Source organism: Procambarus clarkii, chromosome 67 (assembly GCF_040958095.1).
Source record: "Procambarus clarkii isolate CNS0578487 chromosome 67, FALCON_Pclarkii_2.0, whole genome shotgun sequence".
In the NCBI taxonomy this organism is placed as follows: Eukaryota; Metazoa; Arthropoda; class Malacostraca; order Decapoda; family Cambaridae; genus Procambarus; species Procambarus clarkii.
In genome coordinates, this window is record NC_091216.1 from 16,261,667 (window position 1) to 16,280,634 (window position 18,968).

General features: G+C 44.4%; 1 protein-coding gene across 9 annotated transcripts in view; it reads right to left on the bottom strand.

Annotated features, from left to right (window-relative positions):
- Positions 1–18,968, bottom strand: part of LOC123767543 (uncharacterized) — a 357,685-nt gene that overhangs the window by 278,705 nt on the left and 60,012 nt on the right. For all 9 annotated transcript variants that reach the window (XM_045757248.2, XM_045757244.2, XM_045757243.2 and 6 more), the window contains exon 2: positions 4,659–4,819. In XM_045757248.2, coding sequence (XP_045613204.2) covers positions 4,659–4,819 — 161 coding nt within the window. The remainder of the gene's footprint in view (positions 1–4,658; positions 4,820–18,968) is intronic.

An 18,968-nucleotide genomic window follows, 5' to 3' on the forward strand; every position in this document is an offset into this window, starting at 1 on the left:
GAACCCAGGACCACAGGATCACAAGTCCAGCGTGCTGTCCGCTCGGCTCCCTAAGGGACTCCCTCCCAGGGGGTCAGAGAGACAGGGACTATAACAGAGAGAGACAGGGACTATAACAGAGGGACAGGGACTATAACAGAGAGAGACAGGGACTATAACAGAGAGGGACAGGGACTATAACAGAGGGACAGGGACTATAACAGAGGGACAGGGACTATAACAGAGAGGGACAGGGACTATAACAGAGGGACAGGGACTATAACAGAGGGAGAGGGACTGTAACAGAGAGAGACAGGGACTATAACAGAGAGACAGGGACTATAACAGAGGGACAGGGACTATAACAGAGGGACAGGGACTATAACAGAGAGGGACAGGGACTATAACAGAGGGACAGGGACTATAACAGAGGGACAGGGACTGTAACAGAGAGAGACAGGGACTATAACAGAGGGACAGGGACTATAACAGAGAGACAGGGACTGTAACAGAGGGACAGAGACTATAACAGAGAGGGACAGGAACTATAACAGAGAGACAGGGACTATAACAGAGGGACAGGGACTATAACAGAGAGGGACAGGAACTATAACAGAGAGACAGGGACTATAACAGAGGGACAGGGACTATAACAGAGAGACAGGGACTATAACAGAGAGACAGGGACTATAACAGAGGGACAGGGACTGTAACAGAGGGACAGAGACTATAACAGAGAGGGACAGGGACTATAAGAGAGGGACAGGGACTATAACAGAGAGACAGGGACTATAACAGAGGGACAGGGACTATAACAGAGGGACAGGGACTGTAACAGAGGGACAGAGACTATAACAGAGAGGGACAGGAACTATAACAGAGAGACAGGGACTATAACAGAGAGGGACAGGGACTATAACAGAGGGACAGGGACTATAACAGAGAGGGACAGGGACTATAAGAGAGGGACAGGGACTATAACAGAGAGACAGGGACTATAACAGAGGGACAGGGACTATAACAGAGGGACAGGGACTGTAACAGAGGGACAGAGACTATAACAGAGAGGGACAGGAACTATAACAGAGAGACAGGGACTATAACAGAGAGGGACAGGGACTATAACAGAGAGGGACAGGGACTATAACAGAGAGGGACAGGGACTATAACAGAGAGGGACAGGGACTATAACAGAGAGAGAGGGACTATAACAGAGAGACAGGGACTATAACAGAGAGACAGGGACTATAACAGAGAGACAGGGACTATAACAGAGAGACAGGGACTATAACAGAGAGGGACAGGGACTATAACAGAGGGATAGGGACTATAACAGAGGGATAGGGACTATAACAGAGAGACAGGGACTATAACAGAGAGGGACAGGGACTATAACAGAGAGACAGGGACTATAACAGAGAGAGACAGGGACTACAACAGAGAGAGACAGGGACTACAACAGAGAGAGACAGGGAATACAACAGAGAGAGACAGGGAATACAACAGAGAGACAGGGACTTTAACAGAGAGGGACAGGGAATACAACAGAGAGAGACAGGGACTATAACAGAGAGACAGGGACTATAACAGAGAGGGACAGGGAATACAACAGAGAGAGACAGGGACTATAACAGAGAGAGACAGGGACTACAACAGAGAGAGACAGGGAATACAACAGAGAGAGACAGGGAATACAACAGAGAGAGACAGGGACTATAACAGAGAGAGACAGGGACTATAACAGAGAGAGACAGGGACTACAACAGAGAGAGACAGGGACTATAACAGAGAGAGACAGGGACTATAACAGAGAGAGACAGGGACTACAACAGAGAGAGACAGGGACTACAACAGAGAGAGACAGGGACTATAACAGAGAGAGACAGGGACTACAACAGAGAGAGACAGGGACTACAACAGAGAGAGACAGGGACTATAACACAGAGAGACAGGGACTATAACACAGAGAGACAGGGACTATAACAGAGAGACAGGGACTATAACAGAGAGAGACAGGGACTATAACACAGAGAGACAGGGACTATAACACAGAGAGACAGGGACTATAACACAGAGAGACAGGGACTATAACAGAGGGACAGGAACTATAACAGAGAGACAGGGACTATAACAGAGAGACAGGGACTATAACAGAGAGAGACAGGGACTATAACAGAGAGAGACAGGGACTATAACAGAGAGACAGGGACTATAACAGAGAGAGACAGGGACTATAACAGAGAGAGACAGGGACTATAACAGAGACAGGGACTATAACAGAGAGACAGGGACTATAACAGAGAGGGACAGGGACTATAACAGAGGGACAGGAACTATAACAGAGAGACAGGGACTATAACAGAGAGACAGGGACTATAACAGAGAGTGACAGGGACTATAACAGAGAGGGACAGGGACTATAAGAGAGGGACAGGGACTATAACAGAGAAAGACAGGGACTATAACAGAGAGAGACAGGGACTATAACAGAGAGGGACAGGGACTATAACAGAGAGAGACAGGGACTATAACAGAGAGACAGGGACTATAACACAGAGAGACAGGGACTATAACACAGAGATACAGGGACTATAACAGAGAGACAGGGACTATAACACAGAGAGACAGGGACTATAACAGAGAGACAGGGACTATAACAGAGAGACAGGGACTATAACAGAGAGAGACAGGGACTATAACAGAGAGACAGGGACTATAACAGAGAGACAGGGACTATAACAGAGAGACAGGGACTATAACACAGAGAGACAGGGACTATAACAGAGAGAGACAGGGACTATAACAGAGGGACAGGAACTATAACAGAGAGACAGGGACTATAACAGAGAGACAGGGACTATAACAGAGAGTGACAGGGACTATAACAGAGAGGGACAGGGACTATAAGAGAGGGACAGGGACTATAACAGAGAGGGACAGGGACTATAACATAGAGACAGGGACTATAACAGAGGGACAGGGACTATAACAGAGAGACAGGGACTATAACAGAGAGTGACAGGGACTATAACAGAGAGGGACAGGGACTATAACAGAGAGACAGGGACTATAACAGAGAGGGACAGGGACTATAACAGAGAGACAGGAACTATAACAGAGAGAGACAGGGACTATAACAGAGAGAGACAGGGACTATAACAGAGAGAGACAGGGACTACAACAGAGAGACAGGGACTATAACAGAGAGACAGGAACTATAACAGAGAGACAGGAACTATAACAGAGAGTGACAGGGACTATAACAGAGAGGGACAGGGACTATAAGAGAGGGACAGGGACTATAACAGAGAGGGACAGGGACTATAACAGAGAGACAGGGACTATAACAGAGGGACAGGGACTATAACAGAGAGACAGGAACTATAACAGAGAGAGACAGGGACTATAACAGAGAGAGACAGGGACTACAACAGAGAGAGACAGGGACTACAACAGAGAGACAGGGACTACAACAGAGAGAGACAGGGACTATAACAGAGAGAGACAGGGACTACAACAGAGAGACAGGGACTATAACAGAGAGACAGGAACTATAACAGAGAGACAGGAACTATAACAGAGAAACAGGAACTATAACAGAGAGAGACAGGGACTATAACAGAGAGACAGGAACTATAACAGAGAGAGACAAGGACTACAACAGAGAGACAGGGACTACAACAGAGAGAGAGACAGGGACTACAACAGAGAGACAGGGACTACAACAGAGAGAGACAGGGACTATAACAGAGAGAGACAGGGACTACAACAGAGAGACAGGGACTATAACAGAGAGACAGGAACTATAACAGAGAGACAGGAACTATAACAGAGAGACAGGAACTATAACAGAGAAACAGGAACTATAACAGAGAGACAGGAACTATAACAGAGAGACAGGAACTATAACAGAGAAACAGGAACTATAACAGAGAGAGACAGGGACTACAACAGAGAGAGACAGGGACTACAACAGAGAGAGACAGGGACTATAACAGAGAGAGACAGGGACTATAACAGAGAGAGACAGGGACTATAACAGAGAGACAGGGAATACAACAGAGAGAGACAGGGACTATAACAGAGAGAGACAGGGACTACAACAGAGAGAGACAGGGACTACAACAGAGAGAGACAGGGACTATAACAGAGAGAGACAGGGACTATAACAGAGAGACAGGGACTATAACAGAGAGACAGGGAATACAACAGAGAGAGACAGGGACTATAACAGAGAGAGACAGGGACTACAACAGAGAGAGACAGGGACTATAACAGAGAGAGACAGGGACTATAACAGAGAGAGACAGGGACTATAACAGAGAGACAGGGACTACAACAGAGAGAGACAGGAACTATAACAGAGAGACAGGAACTATAACAGAGAGAGAGGGACTATAACAGAGAGACAGGGACTATAACAGAGAGAGACAGGGACTACAACAGAGAGACAGGGACTACAACAGAGAAAGACAGGGACTATAACAGAGAGACAGGGACTATAACAGAGAGACAGGGACTATAACAGAGAGACAGGGACTATAACAGAGAGAGACAGGGACTACAACAGAGAGAGACAGGGACTATAACAGAGAGACAGGGACTACAACAGAGAGACAGGGACTACAACAGAGAGAGACAGGGACTATAACAGAGAGAGAGCGAGGGGGGGGACGTACTGGGAGTCGACCTTCCTGATGGTGAGCTCGACGCGGTTGCCGGCGGCCTTGATGAGGTCATAAGCATCGAAGTGACAAAGGGCGCGGGCGTCGTGGCCCTCGATCATAACCAGTATGTCCCCAACGTTGAGGTGCTGCGCCGCCAGCGTCCCCGGCGTCACCTGCAGGAGGAAGAACACCGTCAGGTGGTGCAGTAACTCCAGTCATGACCTCAAGTACAACATGACCCTTGGAATCAGGAATGGGACACAGTATAGTTTCAACGGTTAAGATTCGCAGCCCAAGAGCTGAAGGTCAGCATAATGAAACACAGATGAGTACAGGGACATAAGAAGAGTTCCCGAGCTCAAGAGCTTCGACGGGAACTCAAAGTATGACCATGAACGACAGGGCAATACTGAGACAATATTAAGAGCAGTGAGAGTGGTTGGTGTTAATTGACAGGTCTGGGTCTATAACGCCAAGCCTAGTTGATGCGGAACTTCTAAACTATCAGTTGACCTACACCGATCACACAGGAACTTACCGAGTAAACCGGATATGTTATGGTCAATTATAGCCACAAAGAGGAAGCTTCAGTGTCATAGAGGTGCAACCCGTCCTCGACTCAAGTCCATTACATCCAGCGGTCGACCCTACAGACGCATTCATAAATTTTTACATGCTGTTCATTCAAAACGAGAATTTTCTCAAGTATAAATTAATATTATAATATATTGGTATATTGTGTAAATATAGGCATAGATTAGGTTAGGTCAGGTGTTTAGGTTCTGTTGGCGATTATTTGTATTTGTAGTACGTGGGTGAAGCATTTATAGCGTTGTGATTCGAACAAAATTCGTCAGTGAAGCACTTGTTCCGGATATGTTCGAACGTCAGCAGTTGTGAGTCAGCCCGTCCTCCAAACAAAGATCCAAAAGTGATTCCATGCACCCGCCAAACCCCCTGTTTATGAATGAAAAGCGGTTTACACACGACTCACAACTGCTGACGTTCGAACATATCCGGAACAAGTGCTTCACTGACGAATTTTGTTCGAATCACAACGCTATAAATGCTTCACCCACGTACTACAAATACAAATAATCGCCAACAGAACCTAAACACCTGACCTAACCTATCCTATGCCTATATATACAGAATATGCTAATATATTATAATATTAATTTATACTTGAGAAAATTCCCGTTTTGAATGAACAGTATGTTAAAATTTATGAATGCGTCTGTGGGGTCGACCGCTGGATGTAATGGACTTGAGTCGAGGACGGGTTGGCCTGAGGACGGGATGCAAGTGTCATAGCTCAGGCCATAGCCCAGACCATAGCTCAGGTCATAGCTCAGGCCATAGCTCATGCCATAGCTCAGGCCATAGCTCAGGCCATAGCTCATGCCATAGCTCAGGCCATAGCTCAGGCCATAGCTCATGCCATAGCTCAGGCCATAGCTCAGGCCATAGCTCATGCCATAGCTCAGGCCATAGCTCAGGCCATAGCTCAGGCCATAGCTCATGCCATAGCTCAGGCCATAGCTCAGGCCATAGCTCATGCCATAGCTCAGGCCATAGCTCAGGCCATAGCTCATGCCATAGCTCAGGCCATAGCTCAGGCCATAGCTCATGCCATAGCTCAGGCCATAGCTCATGCCATAGCTCAGGCCATAGCTCAGGTCATAGCTCATAGCTCTTCCTCCACACTCACAGCTAACACTGGCGTCGAACAGGGGAGTGCAATTATATTTTTTGGGCTTACATCAGTGTCCTACCAAATGCCAAGCAACTCTTTTTGTCAATTCTATTTGCTGATGACACAATTATCATTCTGCCAACTGTTATCCCTGGGACTCTAAAGTCCACGAGAATAGTCAATATGTGACCTGCCTGCCATAAGTGAGAGAGTTTTGTCTATTAGCTGAGCCTAGACTCTGTTAATGGACAAAATTATGCCTTCACTACCTTCACTTATGTCTACAGAACGAGAGGGGAAATTTGATTACACATTTTTCTTTTGTAAGGTATCCAACTCCATCAAAATATTAATATGTACTTGACTCAATTACTGACCAATCAATCAATTAATTCATGGGATAACTGGGACTACCAGTAGAGGTTGTAAATGGCCCCAAGAAAGATAGTGTTGACACTACGTTATCAAAGCAGTTAAGACCGTGCAGCGTGACTGAGAGTGCTCAGGTTGTGGGGAGCGACGTGTCAGTGCTATACTGATGCCTCTGGAGAGGGTGGAGGAGGTCTCTGGTGCGCAGGTCATGTATTTAAACCATCTTCTCTCGCACATACAACAGTGAAGCCTCAGTGACTCTACTAATATGACTTAAACCGATTTGTTAAAAAACAAAGGGAGAGGAATTAAATACTGTGCTGCGACTCTCAGAGAACACTCCTGGCACAGAACGAACACAATTGAAACACCCAGAAAATAGTCACTGATATTCGAATGAATGTTTTAGCTGGTAAAGAAAATTAATTTTATATTAAATTCCTTTGGATAATCTTTCATGTTGGCGTCTCAAAGCATGATACTGTTGACATGCTTGCAAAGACAGCCTGTAGCAAACCCATAGTAGACACTAATATAAACGTTTCATTTGTAATAACAGAATACTCAAACTAATGTCTGATGAGAAGCGTACTGACTTAACAAAGCCATAAAGACCTGAAAGCGATATTAATAAACATTATGATGGATACCGCGAGGAAACGTTTATATATGGATGTAACAGAGCAAGAACTTGGCAGTGGAATGCTCTAGTGGCCAGAATACATCTGGCTTACAGACGTGTCTGGCAACTTTCTCAAATGTAGTGTTCAATGCGCCAGGTGTCAACTTTGTGAAAGAGAAAACATGCACTTGAACATTATATTGCACAATGTCCCCATACCAACCCGTCCTCGACTCAAGTCCATTACATCCAGCGGTCGACCCCACAGACGCATTCATAAATTTTAATATTCTGTTCATTCAAAACGGGAATTTTCTCAAGTATAAATTAATATTATAATATATTAGCATATTGTGCATATATAGGCATAGATTAGGTTAGGTTAGGTGTTTAGGTTCTGTTGGCGATTATTTGTATTTGTAGTACGTGGGTGAAGCATTTATAGCGTTGTGATTCGAACAAAATTCGTCAGTGAAACACTTGTTCCGGATATGTTCGAACGTCAGCAGTTGCGAGTCGTGTGTAAACCGCTTTTCATTCATAAACAGGGGGTTTGGCGGGTGCATGGAATCACTTTTGGGTCTTTGTTTGGAGGACGGGCTGCCCCATACTGATGAGTTCCGACCCCCGTGAGTTGAGGTACGCTGAACCCCACAAACACTCCGAGTATTGAAACACTTGATATACTGGAACTGTGCCCAAGATGTACAATATAATGCACCAATTATGTAATATGTGTGATGTAATTATAACTTGACCTTGGAAAAGCACTTTTAATTACCTGTGGTTGAGTGCTCAATGTCATTAGTTCCATAGCAGCTCTCTTACCCTGCAGAGGAGCCGACAGGGTAAAAGAGCAGTTTATATGACTCTGGAGTGGATCACCTAATTCTTCTGTGCTCGCGTGGCAGCCCGGGGAAGGCATGTTGCAACCCGTTCTCGCACTTTCGTATAGTCAATATTGACTTATTAAATACGTGCATATGTGACATACTAATTTATTGTGAATATTTTAGTTTACCTTGAAAGGCTTCATAGAAAACACCGACCTTACCTAACCTTCTTAGTATGTTAAGATAAGCATCTTATTGCTTCGTAATTACAATTATTACTTACCCTATTATAGGTATAGGTATTACTTAACCTATTATAGGCATAGGTATTATTTAACCTATTATAGGTTTAGTAATAATTGTAATTACGAAGCAATAAGATGCTTATCTTAACATACTAAGGAGGTTGGGTAAGGTCGGTGTTTTCTATGAAGCTTTTCAAGGTAAACTAAAATATTCACAATAAATTAGTATGTCACATATGCACTTATTTAATAAGTCAATATTGACTGTAAGAAAGTGCGAGAACAGGTTGCATAACGTTACAGTTTGGGCAGGAGTTTAGTGCCTCTGGAGTCCTTCTCTAGTGTGGATAGCTCGAAGCTCAGTGGGAAGAGAGAGCACTCTGTCCTACACTTCAGGGCTCCTAATGCCCAGGTTAATGAAATATATTGTATTTTATATTTTTAACTGTGTATATTAAGTTAATATAGACCACACTGACACACTGAAATAGTAGAGTGAAACAGGGAATTTAATCACCGTAGACTTGTCAGTCCCCCCCTCCAAAACTTCCCCCACATTCCCCCATTCCTCCCCCCCCCCCAACACTCAGCTGTCTCCAATTTGGGACACTGATATTCAGTGTCCCAAACACAGAATATTTTTTTCAGTTCCCGAACACTGAAATATTTATCATAATATTTTATTTATGCAAGATTGCATACATAGATGAGCAGGTCTCTTCTACGACACCGAACACGAAAAATCCGAACATTTTCGTGTTCGAACACATTATCAAGGATTACAGACAGATACAACATGGGTTTGGGATTACATTACACCTGAGTAGATAGATAACCAAAAGGTGGGATAATAGATGGGTTGATTAAATGGGTATTACCTATTTCTTGTAATGTACTACAAATACTATTATTTTATATTGATCACACATCTTACCAATTACAGGTTAACTAATTTACATAACTCTGGACTTAGGAGAATATTACCTAATTCACTACTGTTTATAAATGAAGATTCAATAATATTTCTTTTAGTAACTGATTTATAATCCACAGTTTTGTATTTCCTGCACAATTCGGTTATTTACGCATAACTGAATCACGTGTTTTTTTCGTGTGATTATTTTTGCGTACATATATATATATATATATATATATATATATATATATATATATATATATATATATATATATATATATATATATATATATGTATATATATATATGCATATATATATATATATATATATATATATATATATATATATATATATATATGTATATATATATATATACATATATATATATATATATATATATATATATATATATATATATATATATATATATATATATATATATATATACGTGACGAATACACATATATACACGTGACACATACACACATACACGTATCGCCCACACATATACACGTGACGCATACACACATACACCTGATCTACAGTGGTGAATAGTAGTGAAGCTAAATGAAGGGGGGTCTATAATTATTATTATTAATTACAGACTAAAGGAATATAGAAACAAAAATTGAGACTGTCGCGGCTTATACACATGGAAGAATTTTCGTGTGTAAACAACAGCGCCGAAACAGCGACTACCGGCGTTTTTTGGCGGGATAAAAACAGTGCGAGGGTTGAAGGGCGGCGGTGAGGTGTCACCGGGGCCAGGAGTTAGTGCCACTCTGGCAACCCTGGGTGGCTTCTTGGGAGGGTCGGTGCCCGCCGCTACCACCAGTTAACCAAAATAGACGGACTCCTCCTCCTCCTCCTGCCCCCGTGGGTTGGTCACTTGCACCTCCTCTTCCGAGGCGCACTTCCTCTACCACAGTGAGAGTGTGTGTGGGAGGGAGAGAGAGAGAGAGAGAGAGAGAGAGAGAGAGAGAGAGAGAGAGAGAGAGAGAGAGAGAGAGAGAGAGAGAGAGAGAGAGAGAGAGAGAGAGAACACATACACACACACACCAGACTACTGGTCTGGTGAGGTCTGGTAGCTGAGTGGACAGCGCGCTGTACTCGTAATCCTGAGGCCCAGGTTCGATTCCTGGCGCCGGCAGAGACAAATGGGCATCCTCAGATTAGGCAAAATTGTAATTAATTTTGTCAATAAAGATGTTAATAATAATAATAATAAGAGTTTCTTTCACTCTGATGCCCTTGTTAGCTAGCAGTAAATAGGTACCTGGGAGTTAGACAGCTCTTGCGGGCTGCTTCCTGGTGATGTGTGTACTCACCTAGTTGTACTCACCTAGTTGTGTCTGCAGGATCGAGCATTGACTCTTGGATCCCGCCTTTCGAGCATCGGTTGTTTACAGCAATGACTCCTGTCCCATTTCCCTATCATACCTGGTTTTAAAATTATAAATAGTATTTGCTTCCACAACCTGTTCCTGAAGTGCATTCCATTTCCCCACTACTCTCACGCTAAAAGAAAACTTCCTAACATCTCTGTGACTCATCTGAGTTTCAAGCTTCCATCCATGTCCTCTCGTTCTGTTACTATTCCGTGTGAACATTTCGTCTATGTCCACTCTGTCAATCCCTCTGAGTATCTTATACGTTCCTATCATGTCCCCCCTCTCCCTTCTTCTTTCTAGTGTCGTAAGGCACAGTTCCCTCAGGCGCTCTTCATACCCCATCCCTCGTAGCTCTGGGACGAGTCTCGTTGCAAACCTCTGAACCTTTTCCAGTTTCATTATATGCTTCTTCAGATGGGGACTCCATGATGAGGCGGCATACTCTAAGACTGGCCTCACGTAGGCAGTGTAAAGCGCCCTAAATGCCTCCTTACTTAGGTTTCTGAATGATGTTCTAACTTTTGCCAGTGTAGAGTACGCTACTGTCGTTATCCAATTAATATGTGCCTCAGGAGATAGATTAGGTGTTACGTCCACCCCAGGTCTCTTTCACGCGTCGTTACAGGTAGGCTGTTCCCCTTCATTGTGTACTGTCCCTTTGGTCTCCTATCTCCTAGTCCCATTTCCATAACTTTACATTTGCTCGTGTTGAATTCTAGTAGCCATTTCTCTGACCATCTCTGCAATCTGTTCAGGTCCTCTTGGAGGATCCTGCAATCCTCATCTGTCACAACTCTTCTCATCAACTTTGCATCATCCGCAAACATCGACATGTAGGACTCTACGCCTGTAAACATGTCGTTAACATATACAAGAAATAGAATTGGTCCCAGCACCGATCCTTGTGGTACTCCACTTGTTACTGTTCGCCAGTCCGACTTCTCGCCCCTTACCGTAACTCTTTGGCTCCTTCCTGTTAGGTAGTTCCTTATCCATACTAGGACCTTTCCCCCCACCCCCGCCTGCCTCTCGAGCTTGAACAGCAGTCTCATGTGCGGTACTGTATCAAAGGCTTTTTGGCAGTCCAGAAATATGCAATCTGCCCAACCATCTCTGTCCTGTCTTATCCTCGTTATTTTATCATAGAATTCCAGAAGGTTTGTTAGGCACGATTTCCCTGTCCAGAACCCATGTTGATGTTTGTTCACAAACCTAATGTTCTCCAGGTGTGCAACCAGTCGTAGCCTAATTATTCTTTCCAGTATTTTACAGGGGATGCTTGTCAGTGATACAGGTCTATAGTTAAGTGCCTCCTCCCTATCACCTTTCTTGAAGATCGGCACGACATTTGCCTTCTTCCAGCAACTGGGCAATTCTCCTGACATAAGTGACTCATTAAAGATCATTGCCAGAGGCACGCTGAGGGCCTGTGCTGCTTCTTTTAGTATCCACGGTGATACTTTGTCTGGTCCAACTGCTTTAGTTGCATCTAGAGTTGTCAACTGTTTCATTACCTCCTCTGCTGTCACCTCTATATCTGATAGTCTTTCATCTAGGGTAACCCCTTCCAACAATGGGAGCTGCTCAGGCTCGGTAGTGAACACTCCATGGAAACTGGCATTCAGTGCCTCGCAGATTTCATTGTCACTTTCAGTATATGCCCCCTCTGTCTTCCTTAGTCTTGTCACTTGGTGTGTGTGTGTGTGTGTGTGTGTGTGTGTGTGTGTGTGTGTGTGTGTGTGTGTGTGTGTGTGTGTGAAAAAATAGTAGTTAGTAACAGTTGTTTGATTGACAGTTGAGAGGCGGGCCGAAAGAGCAGAGCTCAACCCCCGCAAACACAACTAGGTGAGTACACACAAATTTCTTGGACCTATACTGTTTCTGATATATGTAAATGATCTCCCAGAGGGACTAGGCTCGTTCCTCTCAATGTTTGCTGATGATGCAAAAATTATAAGAAGGATTAAGACAGAGGAAGAAATAATGAGGCTACAAGATGACCTAGACAAACTGAATGATTGGTCCAACAAATGGCTACTAAAGTTCAACCCAAGTAAATGTAAAGTAGTGAAACTAGGCGGTGGATAAAGGAGGCCAGACTCAGGATACCGAATGGGAGATGAAGTCCTTCACGAAACGGACAGATAGAAAGATCTGGGAGTTGATATCACACCAAACCTGTCTCCTGAAGCCCACATCAAAAGAATAACATCGGCGGCGTATGCGAGGCTGGCTAACATCAGAACTGCTTTCGGAAACCTGTGTAAGGAATCATTCAGAACCTTGTATACCACATATGTAAGACCAATCCTGGAGTATGCGGCCCCAGCATGGAGTCCATACCTTATAAAGCACAAGACGAAGCTGGAAAAAAGTTCAGAGGTATGCCACTAGGCTGGTCCCAGAACTAAGAGGCATGAGTTACGAGGAAAGGCTGAGGGATCTGCACCTCACGTTGCTGGAAGACAGAAGAGCTCCGGGAGACATGATCACCACATACAAAATACTCAGGGGAATTGACATGGTAAACAAGGATGGAACATTTAACACGGGTGGTACACGCACAAGGGGACACAAGAGGAAGCTGAGTACCCAAATGAGCCACAGAGACACCAAAAAGATTTTTTTAAGTGTGAGAGTAGTTAGTAAATGTAATGCACTAGGATTTTTTTTTTAATTTTGTCCCGAGGGCCGAGTTCCATGGGCAGCGTCACTCATCCTATGAGTGAACACACCCCCATAGCAGCATGTACAACACTCCCCACTAATAAGAAAACCCGCTGGGTTGTTCATCCTGTCACTTGTACCCAGACACAGCTGGGACTTGCTTAAGTGTCTCAAGTGAACAGCTCCTCAAACAAGAAGATTAACATCTGTCAACCCTTAAAAACTTACGTTATCTTGCGGGTGCAAAATGGGGAAATCTTTTAAGAACAGTATCAATATTTGACAATGTGTTTTCCTAACTCAAACAATGTGGGGTTTATTATTCTACACATATTCCTAATGTCTCTCAGGTGTTCACATTCTTTCGGGTAGTGGTCAAGGCGGTGTCTATCACTCTCATCACAGATTCTGCAACTCCGCTGCTCAGCTGTTGTTTCCATCCCGAGTTTCCATAGATATTTGTATCCAAGACGGATTCTCGCTATTACTGATTCTCTCCCGCGTCCACCTCCTCTTCGGCCATAATTACTGGGATTGCCAGCTGCAACCATGTTGTACCATCGTGCAGATTCACTGGTTTGTGCTTCTATCCTCCATTCCTCAGTTACTTTGTCATGTGAAGGCTGACTCCATACACAGTTTCAAATGTAAATATGATGGAGCTAGAGAGCCAAAAAATCTGTATACCAGAAGATTGACAGTTGAAAGGTGGGACCAAAGAGCCAAAGCTCAACCCCCGCCCTCAACCTCCCTGTTACCTAGCAGTAAAATAGGTACCTGGGTGTTAGTCAGCTGTCACGGGCTGCTTCCTGGGGGTGGAGGCCTGGTCGAGGACCGGGTCGCGGGGACATTAAATAAAAGCCCCGAAATCATCTCAAGATAACCCGCAAGCACAACTAAGGGAGTACAACTATACGAGTACAACTAGGTGAGTACACACACACACACACACACACACACACACACACACACACACACACACACACACACACACACACACACACACACACACACTCACACACACAGGAAGGGGCCTGTTGGTGAATGGACAGCGCTCTGGACTCGTAATCCTAGGGTCCGGGTTCGATTTCTGGCGCCGACGGAAACAGATGGGCAGAGTTTCTTTCACCCTGATGCGCCTGTTACCTAGCAGTAAATAAGTACCTGGGAGTTAGACAGCTGTTACGGGCTGCTTCCTGGGTGTGTGTGTGTGTGTGTGTGTGTGTGTACTTACCTAATTATCTAGTTGTACTTACCTAGTTGTGCTTGCGGGGGTTGAGCTCTGGTTCTTTGGTCCCACTCAACTGTCAATCAACTGGTGTACAGGTTCCTGAGCCTACTGGGCTCTATCATATCTACACTTAAAGCTGTGAATGGAGTCAGCCTCCACCACATCACTGCCTAATGCATTGAAGTGTGTGTGTGTGTGTGTGTGTGTGTGTGTGTGTGTGTGTGTGTGTGTGTTTACTAGTTGTGTTTACTAGTTGTGTTTTTGCGGGGGTTGAGCTTTGCTCTTTCGGCCCGCCTCTCAACTGTCAATCAACTGTTTACTTACTAACTACTAACTTACTAACTACTTTTTTTTTTTTTTTTTTTTTTTTTTTCCCACACCACACACACACACACACACCCCAGGAAGCAGCCCGTGACATCTGACTAACTCCCAGGTACCTATTTACTGCTAGGTAACAGGGGCACTTAGGGTGAAAGAAACTTTGCCCATTTGTTTCTGCCTCGTGCGGGAATCGAACCCGCGCCACAGAATTACGAGTCCTGCGCGCTATCCACCAGGCTACGAGGCCCCGCTGTGTGTGTGTGTGTGTGTGTGTGTGTGTGTGTGTGTGTGTGTGTGTGTGTGTGTGTGTGTGTGTGTGTGTGTGTGTGTGTGTGTGTGGTGTGTGTGTGTGTGGTGTGTGTGTGTGTGGTGTGTGTGTGTGTGTGTGTGTGTGTGTGTGTGTGTGTGTGTGTGTGTGTGTGTGTGTGTGTGTGTGTGTGTGTGTGTGTGTGTGTGTGAAAAAAGTTAGTTAGTAGGTAGTTGGTAACAGTTAATTGATTGACAGTTGAGAGGCGGGCCGAAAGAACAGAGATCTACCCCGCAAGCACAACTAGGTGGGGACAACTAGGTGGATACACACACACGAGGGTTTAGGGATGACAAATCTTGCCTCACAAATCTGAAACAGTTCTATGCCTGTGGGTGGCACTCGGACAGAGACACGGACAACAGTGACAGGAAGGTGCTCCGGTGAATGAGGATTACCTCAACAAACAACCCCCAAGAAGGGAAGAGCTTCATCCCTGCCAATGTTTAGCGATGACGCAAGAACTATGCGGTAAAGACAAGATTCTACAGCATGACCTGGACTAAAATAATGGTCCAACAAGTGGTTATTAGAGTTTACCTCAAGCAAATGCAAAGTAATGAACCTGGATCCTTGGAAGAGGCGGCCAGACAGAAAGTAACAAATGGGAGAGGACACGTTCCTGGAACAGAACCGAAATAAACATCCGGGGGTTATCTTGAGATGAGATGTTTTCTTGAGATGATTTCGGGGCTTTAGTGTCCCCGCGGCCCGGTCCTCGACCAGGCCTCCACCCCAGGAAGCAGCCCGTGACAGCTAACACCCAGGTACCTATTTTACTGCTAGGTAACAGGTGCATAGGGTGAAAGAAATTATGCCCATTGTTTCTCGCCGGCGCCCAGGATTGAACCCGGGACCACATGATCACAAGTCCAGTGTGCTGTCCGCTCGGCCGACCGGCTCCTCTCCCCGGGGTTGATACTACACCTAACCTGTCCCATGTAACCAGCATATGCAATGCAACTAACGCCATCAGCTGCATAAGCAACGCTGCCAAGCATTAAAAATGCATTTAGAAATTTAAACGAGAAATTATCATGGTGGGTCCTTGTCTCGTTAAACACAGAAGAAGGTAAACAAGTCGAGGTCTGCTGCCAGACTTGTTCACAGAGCAGAGCCTGAAACGCTTTGCGTAATAGTGGCTTTAGGCATTGTATGTACTAGCTCTATCTATAAGTCCACCAATCTTTGTAAAAATTTCTTGTATGTATGTACCTTACCTAAATAAACATTTATTTATTTATTTAGAGAGGTGTGAGTTGTTAGGAGAGACTAAACAAATTATACCTCACGTCACTGCACGATAGATGAGTTAGGGGAGACTAAACAAATTATACCTCACGTCACTGCACGATAGATGAGTTAGGGGAGACTAAACAAATTATACCTCACGTCACTGCACGATAGATGAGTTAGGGGAGACTAAACAAATTATACCTCACGTCACTGCACGATAGATGAGTTAGGAGAGACTAAACAAATTATACCTCACGTCACTGCACGATAGATGAGTTAGGAGAGACTAAACAAATTATACCTCACGTCACTGCACGATAGATGAGTTAGGGGAGACTAAACAAATTATACCTCACGTCACTGCACGATAGATGAGTTAGGGGAGACTAAACAAATTATACCTCACGTCACTGCACGATAGATGAGTTAGGGGAGACTAAACAAATTATACCTCACGTCACTGCACGATAGATGAGTTAGGGGAGACTAAACAAATTATACCTCACGTCACTGCACGATAGATGAGTTAGGAGAGACTAAACAAATTATACCTCACGTCACTGCACGATAGATGAGTTAGGAGAGCCTAAACAAATTATACCTCACGTCACTGCACGATAGATGAGTTAGGGGAGACTAAACAAATTATACCTCACGTCACTGCACGATAGATGAGTTAGGGGAGACTAAACAAATTATACCTCACGTCACTGCACGATAGATGAGTTAGGAGAGACTAAACAAATTATACCTCACGTCACTGCACGATAGATGAGTTAGGAGAGACTAAACAAATTATACCTCACGTCACTGCACGATAGATGAGTTAGGGGAGACTAAACAAATTATACCTCACGTCACTGCACGATAGATGAGTTAGGAGAGACTAAACAAATTATACCTCACGTCACTGCACGATAGATGAGTTAGGAGAGACTAAACAAATTATACCTCACGTCACTGCACGATAGATGAGTTAGGGGAGACTAAACAAATTATACCTCACGTCACTGCACGATAGATGAGTTAGGGGAGACTAAACAAATTATACCTCACGTCACTGCACGATAGATGAGTTAGGAGAGACTAAACAAATTATACCTCACGTCACTGCACGATAGATGAGTTAGGAGAGACTAAACAAATTATACCTCACGTCACTGCACGATAGATGAGTTAGGAGAGACTAAACAAATTATACCTCACGTCACTGCACGATAGATGAGTTAGGGGAGACTACACAAATTATACCTCACGTCACTGCACGATAGATGAGTTAGGGGAGACTAAACAAATTATACCTCACGTCACTGCACGATAGATGAGTTAGGGGAGACTAAACAAATTATACCTCACGTCACTGGACGATAGATGACTTAGGAGAGACATCAAATTATACAGACAATAGTGAGGGTAATATGCCGGGAGCTTATTTCAAGTGGTGGTACACGAATAAGGGAACAAGTGGAAACTAAAGTCCCCAAGTAACTGTTTCACTGTCAGGATAATGAACAAACAAAAATGCACTAAGAAGTGAAGTGGCGGAGGCCAACTCTATATATACAGCTTCTAGGGTAAATATCACAGAACTGAACCTGTACACCAGTCGGTTAACACGTGGGACTAAAGAGCTAAAGCTCAACCCCCCCCCACAAACTTAATAGGTGAGTACAATTAAGTGAACAACATAATGTAGTCAACATAACCCAACCAGATAAATTAATCTCAACAAGTTTATGTCACAGTCAGATAATGGAGTAACACATAATATTACTTAAGCCTTTGCATGTTCTGGCGAAGGTACACACAAGTCTACAACTAGAGGCAGGATCCTGGCTAGGTAGTCCGGCACTCAGTGGCTGCCTTTTCCTCAACCAAACCACCTGAATTGGTTCTAACAACAATACTGTCAACACGGCGCCGTTATAAGGGTTCGAACCTATGCGGTGGGTATTTCCACGCACACGCTCCAGACGACTAGACCACGACATGATATAATGGTGGCAACCTGGAGTTCTACTGAACACACGAGGGTTTCCCCAGGCTTCTACTGGTGCTGAACCAGTGTTTCACACCATTCCCCACGCACTCTGGCTCTGTCATCTAGGCGTGTACTACCTCTGACGCTCCTCTTTCAATACACAGAGTCACTCAATCAAGAGTCACTTCAATCACACTAACGTGATGCATCAATGAGAAAATCTCATTGATGTAGTCACGTTAGTGTGATTACTCTCTGTGTACTGTCTACACTCTTAATCCTCCTCCTAGAAAGACTGCGGGATACGACAGACTTTCTGACAATTTAAAATTACAGGCACATAATTCGTGAAGGAGCCCAAGTCTTCTCCCTGGACGTGTGGGCACTGTACCCGACCATACCACAATGGGACCCGGGTCTAGATAGTAACGGACTTCTTTAAGCCACACAAGGACATCACTGGTGAACCTCGAAAGGCAGGTGTGAGGAGAGCCCCGAGC